At 43.1% G+C, this 20,791-nt stretch overlaps 1 protein-coding gene across 1 annotated transcript in view; it reads right to left on the bottom strand.

The window, feature by feature from the left end:
* LOC131226969 (uncharacterized) overlaps positions 1 to 20,494 on the bottom strand; it is a 29,930-nt gene extending 9,436 nt beyond the window's left edge. The window contains exon 1 of the mRNA XM_058222659.1: positions 20,368 to 20,494. Coding sequence (XP_058078642.1) covers positions 20,368 to 20,494 — 127 coding nt within the window. The remainder of the gene's footprint in view (positions 1 to 20,367) is intronic.
* Between the last annotated feature and the right edge of the window lie 297 nt (positions 20,495 to 20,791).

The raw sequence follows: 20,791 nt of genomic DNA, 5'->3' as shown, positions 1-20,791 counted from the left end.
TGTATGTATATTGTGTCTTGTATAATCCTTGTTTAGCGGACATCATATTTTAATTGTATTTTTACTATTAGCCCCATATTTATTTATCTTTCTTATCTCTACCGAGCTTTGGGTCCGCTAATTTGAATTGCACTACTCTGATTGCTTGTGTGAAAAATGATTGTGAATATAAACGAGGTCACACGTATATTTTATTTGGTAATTAACACCCGAAAACTCGGAATCGGGGTCTCTGTACTCGGTTGCCGATTTTCAGGGTGTTACAGTCTTCCTCAAGGATAACTACTTCGAATGCACGGAGCTTCTCTGGACTCCTCACAGAGACTTCTCGAATCCACGAGGAAAAAGCAAGAAAATAAAAATAGTGTTCAAAAAATTTGTAAATTGATTAATAGATAAAATAAATAAGTCTACAACCCTTTAAATATGGATACCAAGACCTGGAATAAGTTTAGGAATTAAACTATAACTAAAACTCCTTAAAATTCGTAACTTACTATAAATAGTAAATTTTTATTTATTTTAAAACACTTTTCATGTTGGACACAACTCCTAAAGCCGAACGGATGAAGAGTTATAATCAAACTAAAACTTACTAAAAATAGTAAAAACTGAAATAAAAATGAAATTTGACCGTCGATCTGATGGAATCTCACAAATTTGGCATGGGCAACCTAGTTATGCGGGTCAGTTGGCTAAAGTAGCTCGTCCTACCCCAAAATCATATGTGGTACGTCGAGTAACTCATTCTAGTTTGTGAGATATGTCTGTTTTAAGGTTCTGACGGTCTTGATGACTTTTGTCGTCAACGAGGCCTTTTCTGCTGCATCTTGGCCATGAAACTATCCGCGATCCGCTCTACATCAGTCTCCTCCACTTCAAAAGAACTCATACTCAAGTTTTCGTGCTGCAATTCGGTTCTTGATACTCGGCCTGTGTGTCGTAACAATACCTAGATCAAAAGTTATGATCAATTAACTAATGGTGCACCTTCTTTTGGCCCAACCATGCTAAGAATACAGCCGTAACAGACGTTCTACATCATCACGTCAGGTCAGCTACCCACCCTTAAATGAGATTTATGGGACCGTGAGTGGGACCAAATTCACGTTGCATGCCATGCGCATTAAAAGCCCTTTCTTGTTTAAGTCTTCGACGACAGGTCCGCTACCCACCCTTGGTGAGATTTACGGGTCTGCGAGTGGGACCAATCTCACGGTGCATGCCATGCGCATTAAAAGCCCTTTTTTCGTTGAAGTCTTCGACGACCCTCAGTCAACGAGAAAATTCAATTCTATGGTGGGTAACAAGCTGACGATACATGCACCACGTTGTAGGTGAACGTCATTACCTTCCAGAGAAGATCAATCCACCCACGTGGTTTGGGCCAACTTGATTTGTTTACTAGAAAGTGGAAAGACGTGGTGGGCCCAACTTCCATCAAAGAGCACAGTACAGCGTTAAAGCAGTGTTTCCAGGGGGGAATGACGTACTATCGCTCCTAGCTTTCAAGCATGTGGAGCCCACCGTGATGTGTGAGTGACATCCAACTTATCCATTAGATAAGCCCATTAGGCTTAGATTCCAAAATCCAGCTTAGTCTATAATACAAGTGGGCCACACCAAAGGAAATGAGGAGGGACTTTTGGTGATGCATAACAAGATCAAGGAAAATCTCATGCACCGCTGAGATGAAGGAAATTGGGTTAGAAAGTTTAACTCAAGGGTTTAGCATACACTATAGCTTCTATTAGCTATTACTTCGTGATTTATTAACTATTTCGTAAGTTGAAAAAAAGCTATTGATGAACTCTACAAAATGCCCAATGCTGAGTGCAGTTGATCTTAAATGGTTTTCCAGACATTTGTTAAGGGTTAATTTTAATTTTAAGTTATAATTTATTATTTTTAATAAATTCTAAATTTTTAATTTTAGGAATTTAGTAGTTTGGTTGTGGTCCAGAGTCTTTGTTTTATGATTTTTTTATCGATAATATTAGTTTGAATTTTTTACAAAATAGTACTCTATTAATACGGTATTCACATCCTAGTACTTTTTTAATTAATTTTTCATTAAGCTACCTCATTAATCAAGTTATTGTAAAAAAGTATATTTCATTAGTTTTCCAACAAAATTCTTGATTGCATGAGCACCTAGTTACTTGTTGTGCTCGACAGGCCCCACCATGATGTAGTGTTTTATTCATGCCGTCCATCCAATTTTCATATTATTTTAGGGCATTAGCCGGGAAAAAAAAAAAAGCCAAATCCAAATCTCAGGTGGATTGCACTATAGGAAACAGGGGTGATTGAACGCCCGCCATTAAGAACTTTCTAAGGCCCACCTTAATATCCACCACAATGTTTATTTTCCATCTAACATGTTGATTAGGTCACACAAACTTGAATGAAGGGAAAACGCAGATATAAACTTCATCCAAAACTTTTGTGCCTCTAAGAAGTTTTTAACGGTGGGTGTTCAATCACAATTGTTTCTTATGGTGTGGTCCACCTGAGATTTAGATCTGCTTCATTTTTTTAGCTTAGGCCATAAGATGATCTAGAAAAATGGATGGATAGTGTAGATAAAACACATACATCGTGGTGGGCCCACATAGTACCGTATGCAATTTGCCTAGGTTAAAAGGGCTATGCTGCCACACGTTACGGTTTAGGTGTGGCCGTGACAGTAAAGCCTGCCTTGGTGTGTGTATTGTATATCCCCACCGTCTATCCATTTTTCCGGCTTATTTTAGGACATGAGCCCAAAAATAAAGTAGATTCAAATCTCAAGTGGACCATAACATTAGAAATGGTGTTGACTGAACACCTACCGTTAAAAACTTCCTAGGGCCCACCGCAATGCCCATCATAATGTTTTTTCCATCCAACTTGTTGATAAGGACACACTGACCTGGATGAATTGGAAAAACAAAATTAGTTTGATCCAAAACATTTGTAGCCCATAAGAAGTTTTTAACGCTACAGTGTGGTCCACCTGAGATTTGAATATGCATCATTTAAACACATAATTATGGTGGGGCCCAAAGACCATCAACATGTGGCTAAAACAAATGGACTACTAGTCCGTTGAGAGAAACATGTAGGAAAGTAGGGCGGTAAACGGGCCAGGCCTGGGGAGGTTTTGGCCCAAATTTTGAACTGTTTCGGGCTAGGCCTATTCAAATTCTGATTTTAAGGCACGAGTGCGGCCCATTGATACTGTACAAGAAAGAGAAAAAAAAATGTAATTCCCTACTAACCCCACTACTCGCTATTGGTTCGTGTTCTCTTAGCCCCGCCATGATGTATGTTGTTGATGCAAAAATCGGGTCCACCCTCTTTAGACCTTCAAGTACCTACACCCGGGAAAGGTCGATAGACTACCCCTAGGTCAGGTCGGCAGACTACACCCAGGTCAGGTCAGCAAACTACCCTTAGGAAAGGTTGGCACTACTACACCAAGGTAAAGTCGGCGGACTACACCCAGGTTAGGTCGGCATGCCTCGTACTGTACATTTCCGTTGATTCCGAATAATAAGATCTTATCTAAGAAAGATCCGCCCGAGATCTTCTCCAAAGATCCCGGGGGATATCTGCGATAGGATCGGGATCTCGAGATCTTCGCCAAGGATCTCAGGAGATTCCTCTAGGCATTCAGGATTCGAATCCCTCTACAGTATATCCCTACTAAATAGGGAGATCTCATTTATGCCACCACCTTCTTTCAACTATAAATAGGAGCATATCTAATGGTGAAAGGTATGCAGAATCTCTCACCCAAAACCCTTCAATACTACAAGACCCAGATTCATAGCCTGACTTTGGCATCGGAGGGTCCCCTACTCTAGTCAGGGTCTCCTTTGTCTTCTTCCTGTACAAGTACTCAAAGGTCTAAAGAGGATGGATCAGATTTTTGCATCAACATATGTATTTAATACCCACCATTCATCTGATTCTCTAGCTCATTGTTGGGCATGAGACCAAAAATTAGATAGACCCAAATCCCAGGTGGACTACACCGCAAGAAAAAGTGGCAATTGAATGCCCCATTAAAAACATCTTATGAGATAGACCCAAGCTGATATTTGTTTTTTCCCTTCATCCAGGTCCGTCGCCTTATCATGGATGGCTAATAAACATTACGGTGTGCATTATGGTGAGCCATTGCAAACTTTCAACGGTGGTCATCCAATAAGCACTATTTCCAGTGGTGTGGTCCACCTTAGATTTAGATTGCTTCATTTTTGCCATAAAATGAGCCAATAAAATAGATCGACGGCCTGATTTATCTTACATAAATAAAGGTGAGCCCCACGCTTAGGGCGGCAACATCTTCGGTGAGGACGGGGTGTCACCTAAACAAGGATAGTTGACGCAATGCGGCCATTAAGAGGATTGCATAAAGTGCTCGGTGAGCCTCACCATGGTGTATGTGCTTTATCTACGCCATCCATCCTTTTTTTTCAGATCATCTTATGGCATGAGCCAAAAATTGAGTCAGATCCAAATCTTAGGTGGACCACGTGAACTACCACCGTTAAAGGCATATTCTCATGGATTTTTTAAGATCCATCCTCTTTTTACTATTGCTGGTCATGGATTAAAAGAAAAATCTTGAAAAAATAAATAAATAATCTCTTCTTTTATCCATGTATCCGCTGCATTATTAAGGAGGGCGCCTGCAACCATAAAATCTTTCACACGGAATACGAGGTCCACCATGCTGTGTGTATTTCATCAAACCCAGTCATCAAGTGCGCCCCATCTGGATGAATGGACACACTAACACTCCAGCCATTCCAAAACTAAGGTGAGCCGCATGCACCACCAGAATATACAAGTTTCAAGCCTGATTGTACATCACTCACTCCTTGTGGCACGTCCAACTTGAGTTTTGGGTCAACATGATTCTTGGTTTTTACAGTAAACATAGGGAGGAAAACCAGATCCACGGTTTTGATTCCACCTAGGCATCAAAGGTGGGCCCCACACAGCTCAAACAATGGTGACTAACATATTACTGAAATCTTTGCGATCGTTCCACGCTTCCGCATTGCATCAAACAACTCGAAGACTTCAAGTCTCTCACCTTTCCACACCCAATGAAATCGGATTTCACGCTCTTATCGTACTGAGTAAACTCGGTTGGGCCCACCGTGAATACATGTGGTTTATCCACGCCGTCCATCCGTTTTTCCCGATCATTTTAGGGGTTGAGCCCAAAATTAAAACATATACAAAGTTTAAATATACCATACCACAGGAAATAGTGGAAGTATTGATTTCCACCGTTGAAACCTTTCTAAGGCCCTACAGTGATGTTTATTTGTCATCTAACCTGTTCATAAGAACACACATACATGGATGAAGGGAAAACAAAGATATCAACTTGATCTAAAACTTCTGTGGCCCCCAAGAACTTTTCAACGGTAGACGTTCAATTCACATTGTTTCCGGCGGTGTGGCCCACTCGAGCTTTGGATATGCTTCATTTTTTGTTTAAAGCCCTATAATTATCAAATAAAATGGATGGATGTATTGGATAAAATGCATGAATGACAATGGGCCCCACAGGGTTTACTCGGTACGCAATCCGTTTCCCCACCCTATGGTATCCCTTTTCTGCCACGTGGCACAATCAAAGAACTACACTAGAGTGATCCAACTCGTTGAAGTCACTATAAAAACTGTTTGCATCTTGTATTTCAAAACTTTTTAGTTGCTTCATGTAAATCTACTCTTCAAATTCCCTGTGCAGGAAGGTAGTCTCCACATCCATCTGTTCTAGCTCAAGATTATATTGGACAACCAGCGCTAATACAAACCTAATAAATACTTGCTTCACTATCGGTGCAATATCTCAATGAAGTCCACACCTTCTCTCTGAGCATATCCCTTCACTACCAACCTTAATTTGTACCTATCATGTTTCTTCTTGAAGATCCACTTGCACCTGATAGTTTTTAGGCTGACGGGGAGCTCCACCAACTCCCTTGTCACATTCTTGTACAGAGAGTTCATCTCATCATGCATCGCTACTTTTCACTTTTTGGCATCTGAGTCATCAAAAGCCTCATAAATACTAGATGGATCTCCCTCATCCGTAATGAGGGTAAATGCGACATTTAAGTCATTCATGTATCTCACCAGTAACCTGAGATCCCACGATAGATTCTTTCTCACGAGTGGTTCTCCACCTGCTCTTGTACCTATGTTTGTGTCTCGGTATCAACCTGTGTCTCATCGTTAACTAAATAAATGTCCACAACCAACTTTTCAACTTTCTTGTACTTATCCTTACGGAACAAGGATCCTTAGTTGAATTTGGCATCATGACTAAGGATAATTTTTTGTGGTCCGGCCTATACCCCTTTACACTATTTTCGTAGTTGATAAAGTTGTACTTTTTAGCCCTTTAATCCAACTTATCTCTCACAACTAACGATACATAAGAGTAAGCTCCATATGCCAGATTCCGAGCCTGGGATACTACAAGGAGGATTTTTTTTTTGTATATACATTTAACTCATAATAAGCATAACCACAAGATTACCCAATTGACAAAGGCAACATCATCATCACATATCCACTAATATAATCATTTGAGTACAATGCTGAAAGGGAAAATACATATATCGAAATCAAAGCTCCAAAATACAACTGCACGCTCCAAGCTCAACGCTGCTGCAACCTAATAACACCTGCACGCATCTATCGTGCATAAGCTTATAGAAAGCTTAGGAGGTGGTGTAAGTGTGTGCACAAGGTAAGTGCCAAGTATTCAATACAATGTCATTATCATAAAAACTGGAAGTACTGGTAATCCATAAATCGTACAATATCGGAATAAGCAAAGATACTAGCAAGATCATGAATTATCTGAGTAAGCAGAAATACTGACAAGAGCAGGAATTATCAGAGTAAACAGAAATACTCACAGGATCATAAATCATACGATAACAGAGTAAGCGGAAATACGAACAAGTCCATGAGCCAATCAATATCAGAATACGTAATAGCTACGCAAACGAGGAGTCATAAAGAGCCAAATATCAAATGCCGAGAATGCAATGGGGTATATAATTCCTTATTTGTTCACAAATACGTCATCCATATCTAGACCATATAAATGCGAAACAGGAACCCAAGATGTCGTATGTCGCGGATGTAATGTAATATGCGGTGCGAATGGAATGACCATGCTTTGGAGTGTGAAGTCGGGATGGTAGTGCGTAGTATCACGGCTATGGGGTCTATCACAAGGGACTTCTATCCAAACCAGGTCCCATACCTAAATTTGGATAGTCGATTCAATGTGGTAAACTCCCGATCTCGGGTTAGTCGCGCGCCCCAACCGAAATCCCGGCCATTGCGAAGGCACACGTAACAACTAGTTGCATACCACCAACCCGAGTAGATAGTGAATGAATGAATGCATGAATGAGTATGCAACTCCTGCTCACTAAATCCACATATCAGTAGAATTCTCATTCTGGATAATCACCGGGGTTTAGTACACTCCAAATGGCACTGCCGCTCTCCCAGCCACACAGTCCAAGTGAGCATAAGAAACCTCACTATCCGCCTGGCTAATAGTCTGTCAATACCTATCCAGCACGTCGATAGCGGACCCATTCACGAGCTGGTCAAACTCAGCCTAGTAATGCCCCCTACCCTTGGGCGAATAAGGCCACACCCCCTCCCAACCGACCACGACACAGTGGGAGACGCCGCCTCCTGGTATTCGGCACTCGGGCGCCTATGTATCCACTCGGTCTCGACGTTGGGGCGTCTCCTGGCCTCGAAGGTTTAAGAATTTTCACCCAGGGACATCTATGGCGCCCGTATGCTAGAACTAAATATTTTCGATGTCCCATCTGGCCATCCACAATATGCCTATAGAGGCTACGGCCCTGATGTCGCTAGGGCACACAATGTAAGATGCATGAGTCATACAATCCACTCATCCTGCACATACCGTGTGCTCATGTGAGATAACCTCCACCTACCAGGAGTCTCATAACAACATGCTCAATGACATATGCAATGATCAACCACCTCTCATAACAAACATGCAGATGATGCGTATGGGCATGTATCATGATGCTATGTGTCACATACTCATAATCGGTATCCACAACCAGCATCGATAATCGACCTCGACCATGTGGACACTTAACCAACATTGCCCCCAAGGAATGGCCTACATAGAGTCAAACATATAATGGGCCCACGGCCTCACACAAGGGCCTAATATACAACACAATGAGTCTTACTCAAAGGCCACATATACACAACAGTGGACCCCGCTCATGGGTCTAATACATATCACAATGGGCCTTGCCCATGGGCCATGAATACATCACAATGGGCCTTGCCCATAGGCCTCAAACACAGGACATGTGGGCCCTACACATGGGTCTTGAATTCATTAAATGGACCATGCATCATAGGCTTAATACATATCACAATGGCCCTCAACTACGGGTCACCTATACATCATGACGGGCTCGACAAGCGGCCAGGGCCCTCGAATTCGATACTCGAGAATCGGCCTCGACAATGGGCCATTCGCCAATACAATCGACCTCGACAAATCAACATCGATAATCTACATCGATAATTAGCACCAACAATCGGCTTCGATAATCAACACCGACGACCGGTCACATAGACAAGATCGGGTCCATAGATGAACATCTCGATCAATCATAATATAAAGATCACCCTCGACCATGGTTTTATCAAATGGTAGCATGGAGCCATCCGTCCATGGTAAATGGGGCCCACTTATTTGGGTTAACCCACTAAGAGAATGATGAGAATGGGCCTGATAAGGCCTAAGGAAGGGTCACAATGTGGACATCCAACCATCACTGCCCAGCAATGTGGACATTTAACCAACATTGCTCCCAAGGAGTGGTCCACATAGAGTCAAACATAAGATGGGCCCAAATATCCAACAAGTGGGCCTCAAATAGTCATCACAGGTGGGCCTTACACATACAGCACGTGGACCTACACATCACGGTGGGTCGATACATTGGGCCGCACGCCACACCAATGGGCCTCAATTCAACAAGTGGGCCGCATCAATGAGCCAGAAATACATCTCAATGGGCCTCATCACAAGAGTAGGAATATTTCACAATGGCCTCACTAAATGGGTCGGAAACACATCTCAATGGGCCACGACGTATGGGCCGAGTATATATCACAATGGGCCACGACCCATGGGCCGCAACCCGTGGGCCTCAAATACAAGTGGGACACATTAATGGGGCCCATATATAAACCTCAGGTGGGCCCTGCTCATGGGCTTCAAATACATAATATGTGGGCCCTACCCATGGGTCTTATACGCTTCAAATGGGTCACGCGTCATGGGCCCAATACATGTCACAATAGGCCTTGCATCAATGGGCCGCACTAATGGGCCTCGTACACATCAAGTGGGTTGTATCAAATAGGCAGCACTAATGGGCCTCGACCCTTGAGCCCTGATATATATCATAATGGGGTGCCTACCCTGGATGGCATGGATAAAAATACATCAAAGTGGGCCTGACAAATGGGCCACAACATACATCAAAGTAGGCCTCATAACATGGTCATACATACATCAAATGGGCCACACCAATGGGCCCCATATATATCAAATGGGCCACACTCAAATATAAGTGGTGATAATGATTTTCACTACTAAAATTTTCAAGGCCCGCCATAACATTTATTTCCCATCTAATCTAATCATAAGGTCTCAAGATTTCAAAGATAGCCGTTCAATCCTCACCGTGCACTATGGTCCACTTGATAAATAAATCTGTATTATTTTCATCCTAAACCTTAAAATCATTTTTCCAAAAATGGTTGGACGGTTGGATGAAACACATGCATCGTGGTGCGTCCCATTGGGATGGAAGGCATAGATAAGTCACATATCCCGCTATGGAGGTCCACAATTGTGGACACAACACATGCATAAATGGGTCTTAAGTAAGACCCACCAAAATGTTTATTTTCCACCCATCCTAGGGCCCAACATACTGTCCATCCAAACTGGGGCCAACATGATGTTTATTTTCCATCCAAACTAATCTGGTGATAGGGTCACATGGGCCTAGGGCCCGCTATAATATTTATTTGCATCCAACCTAGGCCACTGTAATATTTATTTGCATTCAACCTGGGCCACTGTAATATTTATTTGCATCCAACCTGTTAATAAGGTCATATAGACCTGGGGCCCACTACAATATTTATTTATTATTATTATTATTATTATTAGGGTCACACGACATTGGACCCATTACAACATTTACTTGCATCCAATCTGTTGATAAAGTCACATGGGCCAAGGGCCCACCGCAATGTTTACTTGCCATACAACCTCTTTATAAAGTCACGTGGACTAAGCCACTGTAATATTTATTTGTCCACCAAACTTTTGGTACGATTATGTGATCTTGGGGTCTACCATGATGTAGTTCACAAATCCAACCCATTCATTGTGTGTGTCCCACCAATTTAAGGGTCCAAACAGAGTTTCAGGTGGATCCAAGCTGCATGTGGACCCCAACAGTTGATTCCATGTGGCTTGACATACCACCGCATGAAAGATGATGGTGTGGGCCATACGAGAACGTTTTATAACTGATTTTTAGAACCAACGTATCAAATAAAGGGACCTATCAAATGAATGGCGTGGATGTAGAACATACATCATGGTAGGGTCCACCATTGGGGCCAATGGGATCCTCCCTACTTAACGTTGGACGTCCAGAGAGTCTGGACGTCAATGTACATGCATGCATATATATTTATATATTTTTTTTAATCCTAGGTGGGACCCACATTAACCAGATCTACTCCGTCCATTATATCTGTCCCATAAAGTTAGGGGTCCAAACCAAGTTTCAATCACATCCAAAACTCAAGGAGGCCCCACCAGATGATTTTATATTTTTAGGCATGTTATCACATGATTTTAGATGGTATGGCCCACCTGAGTTCCGTATACAGCTAATTTTTGGGATGGACGGCTGGTCCATGGGGACCCATCAAATGCACGGTTTCGATGTTCAAAATGCATCACGTGGGGCCCACGGCTGGAGCCGTGAGGTCCAGCCAAGCCGTCCGCCCGCCCATGCAGTCTTCTGACAGCAGCAGCGTTGCTGCCTTATGATTCTGTGTTTTTTTTTTTTTCTCTAAATCCAATTTTTCTAGGGAATTTCTTAGGTGGGGCCCTCATCAGGAAAATCTATCCTGACCATTGCATCTCACGGCTCAATATTGACCAAACAAGACCAATATTGAGTATTTTTCAGCATGTAGAATCGTTGGGTGAGTTTTCAACGGTAAAAATTTCCATTTCCTACAGTATGGCCCGCTTGATTGTCAGATTAGCCTCATCTTTTGGCTCAACGCCTAAAATGAGATGAGAAGTGAAATGGGCGGCGTGGATTTTATACATACATCAAGGTGGGGCCTGCATGAGCAGCCCACCTCCAAATACTATTCTTCTTCCTCTCCTTTGCTTATTAGTACACCACCATTTCAGTGCACGCACACCACTTTAGCCACTCTCTGTCCAGCGTCCCTTGGACGTTGGACAGCATAGGTATAACACAATCATCATAGTGGGTCCTACGTGTAGGTGGTCCACGTGTCACCAAGGTGGGTCCCACATGAACGTGGCCCACCATATTTAAATCAACTTGATATTTGTGTGTTTCCATCACTATAAAGTAGGGTCCACATGACTTGTACGGTTGGGATAAAACATACCTCAAGATGGGATTCATCCAAGTGGGCCACACATCACAAAAAAATGAGAGGAAAAGAAAGGAGCACCCACCTCGAGATCTCTTCTTCCTTCTTCCGCCAATGCATGATAGAGCCCCAAAGAAACAATTTCAATGGCGGAGATGATCATTGGATGGTGGAGATGGGAGATAGGGAGGTGGGCCACACTAGCTCTCTCATGGGAGCCATGGACGTGGGTTGCTCCATGGAGGGATTGCTTGGAATGGAGAGAAGTGAAAGAGAGAAATGATGTAAGGGAGTGATGGGAGAGAGGGATGGTGAGGTAATGGGAATTAATGAGTTGACTTATGGGGAAAAGGGAAGGTAAGGTGGTATGGTAGGGTGATGTCACCCCTAGGGTGACATCATAGTAATTAATGTTTTTAGGGAAGTACAACAATAGGGATAGGTGGGTCCCACAATCAAGCGATCAACGGCCTAGATAATGCACGGGCCGGATCTTATAATCTGAGCATCGTATTGACGCACAAGACGCATCGTCGGAACCGCGGCGACGACACGGTCAAAATGACATAGGTCTCATTTTGAGTCGGCTCGGGTTTACAGGATGTGACTCAAGAGCATGCGCCAATGCTATCTACTCGTCCCGGGTCGCCGAAACTCGACTAGAGGGAACCGTAGAAGTTTATGGAATGGTACAGGCTAGGTTACGGGTCTTACAGCTCTCCCCACCAAATAAAAATTTCGTCCTCGAAATTTACAGAACAGACAAGGGAAGATGAAACATCATCAAGTATATATGTTAAGGCTCAATCAATCTACAAAAGGATGAAGATAACGTTCTCTAATCGCAACCTCGCCCCCAAGGTGCATCATCAACACTATGGTGACCCTACTGATCTTCGGACGGATCAGAGACGATCGAGACTTGAATACTATGCAGCCTCACAATCCCAACGGTAGGGCGCTATATTAGAAAAATTTCTAGGTTATCTGAACTTGGGGATCTAACCATTCTAAGTTCTCAACAATCATAAAGTGTAGGGTAGCTATCAGCAGATATGTGATGTTATTTTCAGGTATTCCCAAGTTATGCTCTGATACCAACCGTCACGCCCCAAACCCAGAAATCGGATTCGCAGGAATCCGATCACCGAATCCGGTGCCAATGACCTCCGTAGTACCCCATTCTCGAGTCCTAGCGTCCATATGCCAGATTCCGATCCTGGGATCCTACAAGGAGGATTTTTTTTTTGTATATACATTTAACTCATAATAAGCATAACCACAAGATTACCCAATTGACAAAGGCAACATCATCATCACATATCCACTAATATAATCATTTGAGTACAATGCCGAAAGGAAAATACATAAATCGAAATCGAAGCTCCAAAAGACAACTGCACGCTCCAAGCTCAACGTTGCTGCAACCTAATAACACCTGCACGCATCTATCGTGCATAAGCTTATAGAAAGCTTAGGAGGTGGTGTAAGTGTGTGCACAAGGTAAGTGCCAAGTATTCAATACCATGTCATTATCATAAAAACTGGAAGTACTGGTAATCCATAAATCGTACAATATCGGAATAAGCAAAGATACTAGCAAGATCATGAATTATCTGAGTAAGCAGAAATACTGACAAGAGCAGGAATTATCAGAGTAAACAGAAATACTCACAAGATCATAAATCATACGATAACAGAGTAAGCGGAAATACGAGCAAGTCCATGAGCCAATCAATATCAGAATACGCAATGTATAACAGCTACGCAAACGAGGAGTCATAAAGAGCCAAATATCAAATGCCGAGAATGCAATGGGGTATATAATTCCTTATTTGTTCACAAATACGTCATCCATATCTAGACCATATAAATGCAGAAGCACAGTAACCCAAGATGTCGTATGTCGCGGATGTAATGCAATATGCGGTGCGAATGGAATGACCATGCTGGAGTGTGAAGTCGGGATGGTAGTGCGTAGTATCACAGGCTATGGGGTCTATCACAAGGGACTTCTATCCAAACCAGTCCCATACCTAAATTTGGATAGTCAGATTCAATGTGGTAAACTCCTGATCTCAGGTTAGTCGCGCGCCCCAACCGAAATCCTGGCCATTGCGAAGGCACACGTAACAACTAGTTGCATACCACCAACCCGAGTAGATAGTGAATGAATGAATGCATGAATGAGTATGCAACTCCTGCTCACTAAATCCACATATCAGTACGGTTCATCTCTGGGATAATCACCGGGGTTTAGTACACTCCAAATGGCACTGCCGCTCTCCCAGCCGCACAGTCCAAGTGAGCATAAGAAACCTCACTATCCGCCTTGCCAATAGTCTGCCAATACCTATCCGGCACGTCGATAGCGGACCCATTCACGAGCTAGTCAAACTCAGCCTAGTATTGCCCCTACCCTCGGGCGAGTAAGGCCACACCCCCTCCCAACCGACCACGACACAGTGGGAGACGCGGCCTCCTGGTATTTGGCACTCGGGCGCTCATGTATCCACTCGGTCTCGACGTTGGGGCGTCTCCTGGCCACGGAGGTTTAGGGATTTTCACCCAGGGACATCTATGGCGCCCGTATGCTAGAACCAAACATTTCCGGTGTCCTATTTGGCCATCCACGATATGCCTGTGGAGGCTACGACCCTGATGTCGCTAGGGCGTATAGTAATCATAATGCGAGATGCATGAGTCATACAATCCAGTCATGCATCAGTCCTGCACATACCGTGTGCTCATGTGAGATAACCTCCACCTACCAGGGAGTCTCATAACAACATGCTCAATGACATATGCAATGATCAACCACCTCTCATAACAAACATGCAGATGATGCGTATGGGCATGTATCATGATGCTATGCTGTCACATACTCATAACTGGTATCCACAACCAGCATCGATAATCGACCTCGACCATGTGGACACTTAACCAACATTGCCCCCAAGGAATGGCCTACATAGAGTCAAACATATAATGGGCCCACGGCCTCACACAAGGGCCTAATATACAACACAATGAGTCTTACTCAAAGGCCACATATACACAACAAGTGGACCCTGCTCATGGGTCTAATACATATCACAATGGGCCTTGCCCATGGGCCATGAATACATCACAATGGGCCTTGCCCATAGGCCTCAAACACAGGACATGTGGGCCCTACACATGGGTCTTGAATTCATTAAATGGACCATGCATCATAGGCTTAATACATATCACAATGGCCCTCAACTACGGTCACATATACATCATGCAGTCTCGACAATCGGCCATGGCAATCGAATTCGATACTCGAGAATCGGCCTCGACAATCGAAGCCAATACAATCGACCTCGACAAATCAACATCGATAATCTACATCGATAATTAGCACCAACAATCAGCGCTTCGATAATCAACACCGACGACCGGTCACATAGACAAGATCGGGTCCATAGATGAACATCTCGATCAATCATAATATAAAGATCACCCTCGACCATGGTTTTATCAAATCCAATAGCATGGAGCCATCCGTCCATGGTAAATGGGGCCCACTTATTTGGGTTAACCCACTAAGAGAATGATGAGAATGGGCCTGATAAGGCTTAAGGAAGGGTCACAATGTGGACATCCAACCATCACTGCCCAGCAATGTGGACATTTAACCAACATTGCTCCCAAGGAGTGGTCCACATAGAGTCAAACATAAGATGGGCCCAAATATCCAACAAGTGGGCCTCAAATAGTCATCACAGGTGGGCCTTACACATACAGCACGTGGACCTACACATCACGGTGGGTCGATACATTGGGCCGCACGCCACACCAATGGGCCTCAATTCAACAAGTGGGCCGCATCAATGAGCCAGAAATACATCTCAATGGGCCTCATCACAAGAGTAGGAATATTTCACAATGGCCTCACTAAATGGGTTGGAAACACATCTCAATGGGCCACGACGTATGGGCCGAGTATATATCACAATGGGCCACGACCCATCGCCCGCAACCCGTGGGACTAAAATAAAAGTGGGAAACATAAATGGAGCCCATATATAAACCTCAGGTGGGCCCTGCTCATGGGCTTCAAATACATAATATGTGGGCCCTACCCATGGGTCTTATACGCTTCAAATGGGTCACGCGTCATGGGCCCAATACATGTCACAATAGGCCTTGCATCAATGGGCCGCACTAATGGGCCTCGTACACATCAAGTGGGTTGTATCAAATAGGCAGCACTAATGGGCCTCGACCCTTGAGCCCTGATATATATCATAATGGGGTGCCTACCCTGGATGGCATGGATAAAAATACATCAAAGTGGGCCTGACAAATGGGCCACAACATACATCAAAGTAGGCCTCATAACATGGTCATACATACATCAAATGGGCCACACCAATGGGCCCCATATATATCAAATGGGCCACACTCAAATATAAGTGGTGATAATGATTTTCACTACTAAAATTTTCAAGGCCCGCCATAACATTTATTTCCCATCTAATCTAATCATAAGGTCTCAAGATTTCAAAGATAGCCGTTCAATCCTCACCGTGCACTATGGTCCACTTGATAAATAAATCTGTATTATTTTCATCCTAAACCTTAAAATCATTTTTCCAAAAATGGTTGGACGGTTGGATGAAACACATGCATCGTGGTGCGTCCCATTGGGATGGAAGGCATAGATAAGTCACATATCCCGCTATGGAGGTCCACAATTGTGGACACAACACATGCATAAATGGGTCTTAAGTAAGACCCACCAAAATGTTTATTTTCCACCCATCCTAGGGCCCAACATACTGTCCATCCAAACTGGGGCCAACATGATGTTTATTTTCCATCCAAACTAATCTGGTGATAGGGTCACATGGGCCTAGGGCCCGCTATAATATTTATTTGCATCCAACCTAGGCCACTGTAATATTTATTTGCATTCAACCTGGGCCACTGTAATATTTATTTGCATCCAACCTGTTAATAAGGTCATATAGACCTGGGGCCCACTACAATATTTATTTATTATTATTATTATTATTATTATTTTAACCTGTTGATAGGGTCACACGACATTGGACCCACTACAACATTTACTTGCATCCAATCTGTTGATAAAGTCACATGGGCCAAGGGCCCACCGCAATGTTTACTTGCCATACAACCTCTTTATAAAGTCACGTGGACTAAGCCACTGTAATATTTATTTGTCCACCAAACTTTTGGTACGATTATGTGATCTTGGGGTCCACCATGATGTAGTTCACAAATCCAACCCATTCATTGTGTGTGTCCCACCAATTTAAGGGTCCAAACAGAGTTTCAGGTGGATCCAAGCTGCATGTGGACCCCAACAGTTGATTCCATGTGGCTTGACATACCACCGCATGAAAGATGATGGTGTGGGCCATACGAGAACGTTTTATAACTGATTTTTAGAACCAACGTATCAAATAAAGGGACCTATCAAATGAATGGCGTGGATGTAGAACATACATCATGGTAGGGTCCACCATTGGGGCCAATGGGATCCTCCCTACTTAACGTTGGACGTCCAGAGAGTCTGGACGTCAATGTACATGCATGCATATATATTTATATATTTTTTTTTAATCCTAGGTGGGACCCACATTAACCAGATCTACTCCGTCCATTATATCTGTCCCATAAAGTTAGGGGTCCAAACCAAGTTTCAATCACATCCAAAACTCAAGGAGGCCCCACCAGATGATTTTATATTTTTAGGCATGTTATCACATGATTTTAGATGGTATGGCCCACCTGAGTTCCGTATACAGCTAATTTTTGGGATGGACGGCTGGTCCATGGGGACCCATCAAATGCACGGTTTCGATGTTCAAAATGCATCACGTGGGGCCCACGGCTGGAGCCGTGAGGTCCAGCCAAGCCGTCCGCCCGCCCATGCAGTCTTCTGACAGCAGCAGCGTTGCTGCCTTATGTTTTTTTTTCTCTAAATCCAATTTTTCTAGGGAATTTCTTAGGTGGGGCCCTCATCAGGAAAATCTATCCTGACCATTGCATCTCACGGCTCAATATTGACCAAACAAGACCAATATTGAGTATTTTTCAATCAGCATGTAGAATCGTTGGGTGAGTTTTCAACGATAAAAATTTCCATTTCCTACAGTATGGCCCGCTTGATTGTCAGATTAGCCTCATCTTTTGGCTCAACGCCTAAAATGAGATGAGAAGTGAAATGGACGGCGTGGATTTTATACATACATCAAGGTGGGGCCTGCATGAGCAGCCCACCTCCAAATACTATTCTTCTTCCTCTCCTTTGCTTATTAGTACACCACCATTTCAGTGCACGCACACCACTTTAGCCACTCTCTGTCCAGCGTCCCTTGGACGTTGGACAGCATAGGTATAACACAATCATCATAGTGGGTCCTACGTGTAGGTGGTCCACGTGTCACCAAGGTGGGTCCCACATGAACGTGGCCCACCATATTTAAATCAACTTGATATTTGTGTGTTTCCATCACTATAAAGTAGGGTCCACATGACTTGTACGGTTGGGATAAAACATACCTCAAGATGGGATTCATCCAAGTGGGCCACACATCACAAAAAAATGAGAGGAAAAGAAAGGAGCACCCACCTCGAGATCTCTTCTTCCTTCTTCCGCCAATGCATGATAGAGCCCCAAAGAAACAATTTCAATGGCGGAGATGATCATTGGATGGTGGAGATGGGAGATAGGGAGGTGGGCCACACTAGCTCTCTCATGGGAGCCATGGACGTGGGTTGCTCCATGGAGGGATTGCTTGGAATGGAGAGAAGTGAAAGAGAGAAATGATGTAAGGGAGTGATGGGAGAGAGGGATGGTGAGGTAATGGGAATTAATGAGTTGACTTATGGGGAAAAGGGAAGGTAAGGTGGTATGGTAGGGTGATGTCACCCTAGGGTGACATCATAGTAATTAATGTTTTTAGGGAAGTACAACAATAGGGATAGGTGGGTCCCACAATCAAGCGATCAACGGCCTAGATAATGCACGGGCCGGATCTTATAATCTGAGCATCGTATTGACGCACAAGACGCATCGTCGGAACCGCGGCGACGGCACGGTCAAAATGACATAGGTCTCATTTTGAGTCGGCTCGGGTTTACAGGATGTGACTCAAGAGCATGCGCCAATGCTATCTACTCGTCCCGGTCGCCGAAACTCGACTAGAGGGAACCGTAGAAGTTTATGGAATGGTACAGGCTAGGTTACGGGTCTTACAGATAAAGTTGTACTTTTTAGCCCTTTGATCCAACTTATCTCTCACAACTAACGATACATAAGAGTAAGCATCGTAACTAAATATACACAATCCCGAGTAGTCTACCTACTGACTGCTCCACATTTCTTCTAAAATTTTACATTCAATGGTTGTAAAAGGGGACCGATTCACCAATTAACAAGCCATGTTAATGGCATCTGTCCACAATTTCTTTCCTAACCTGGCATTAATAATCATACATCGGGCCCTCTTCAAGAGAGTCTGATTCATTCGTTCAACCACACCATTTTTCTCTAGTGTGTGACGTAATGTGTTGTTCCTTACAATCCCTTCATCTTTACAATATCGATTGAATTCCCCGTAAGTGATTTCCTCATCATTATCTGTTCTCAATATTTTCACCTTTCACCCTGACTGTTTTTCAACCAGCGTCTTCCACTGCTTGAAGTTAGTGAAAGCATCAAATTTATTTTTTATAAAATAAACCCACAATTTTTTAAAGTAATTGTCAATGAATGTAACAAACTATGACAACCCTTCACTAAAAACTAGAGGTAACGACCCCCATACATCAAAATGCACATAATCTAGAACCTCATTTCAAACATGTTTCCTAGACTTAAAAGACAACCTTGACTGTTTTCCATATATACAATGCTCGCATATACTAATATCAATGCTTTTAAAAAACTGAAATTAAACAACGGTCAGAAAGTACCTTCATTCCTTGCTCGCTCATGTAGGCTAAGCGTGTATGCCATGTACATGCAGACGTGGAATCCTCTATAGACGCTGCAGCTCTACTTGATGAAGTACTCCCAGTTAACTTGTAAAGGTTTTCATTCCTCTACGCCTTCATAACTATGCGTGCCACCTTTAAAACTTTTAGGACACGATCAAACCTGGTGAATTTGAATCTAAGATCTTTAAGTGCACCTAGAGATATCAGACTCTTCTTCAAATCAGGAATGTGTCTTACTTTGGTCAAGATACGCTCCATGCCATCAAACATCTTGATGCACCCTGATCCAATGCTTACTACTTTACAGGCATTTTCATTGCCTATAAACACCTAGCCACCATGCACTCACTGTAATTGGTGAACTAACTCCAATGAGGGGTCATGTGGTACGAAGCCCCCATATCAAAAATCCATTCATTATCGAAATAGTTGAATTTTGATGTGATTAGCACGTCACTACCATTTGTTTCCTCACTAAATTCCATAATGTTGGCTTCCCTAGAAGAACTCTCTGAATCTCCTTTCTCAACTTAGGATTCGTGCAATCCTTCTTCATGTGCCCAGTCATGCCACAATTCCCTCACTTCAACTTGCCTTTGCCCTTGCCCTTGCCCTTGGATTTGGACCTCGATCGTGAAGATTCACTGTCCTGCTCAGAATTTCTCTCTATTGTAGCCAGTGCATCTATAGAAGCACCCGCATCACCATTTTTCTTTCTCATCGCCTTCAACTGAAGGGTTGAAATAATGATTTCAACACTAATGGTCGTTTTATGGGTGCACAAAGAGACGTTGAATGACTCACACAATGCTGGGAGAGAATTAAGTAATATACATGCCCGATCCTCATCTTTCATTGTCTCTTCCACACCAACAATTCGTAAATCAACCTATTGAAGTTACTAATGTGGGCCTTAATGTCAGCCTCATCTGTCATCTTCAGATTGAATAATTGTAGCTTCAAGTACAAGTGATTCTCAATATATTTCTTCATAGAAATATTCTCTAATTTCTCTCAT

The sequence above is a fragment of the Magnolia sinica genome, chromosome 15, assembly GCF_029962835.1.
Source record: "Magnolia sinica isolate HGM2019 chromosome 15, MsV1, whole genome shotgun sequence".
In the NCBI taxonomy this organism is placed as follows: Eukaryota; Viridiplantae; Streptophyta; class Magnoliopsida; order Magnoliales; family Magnoliaceae; genus Magnolia; species Magnolia sinica.
Note: the sequence above shows the minus strand (reverse complement) of the source record. Positions and strands in the feature narration are given on the sequence as shown.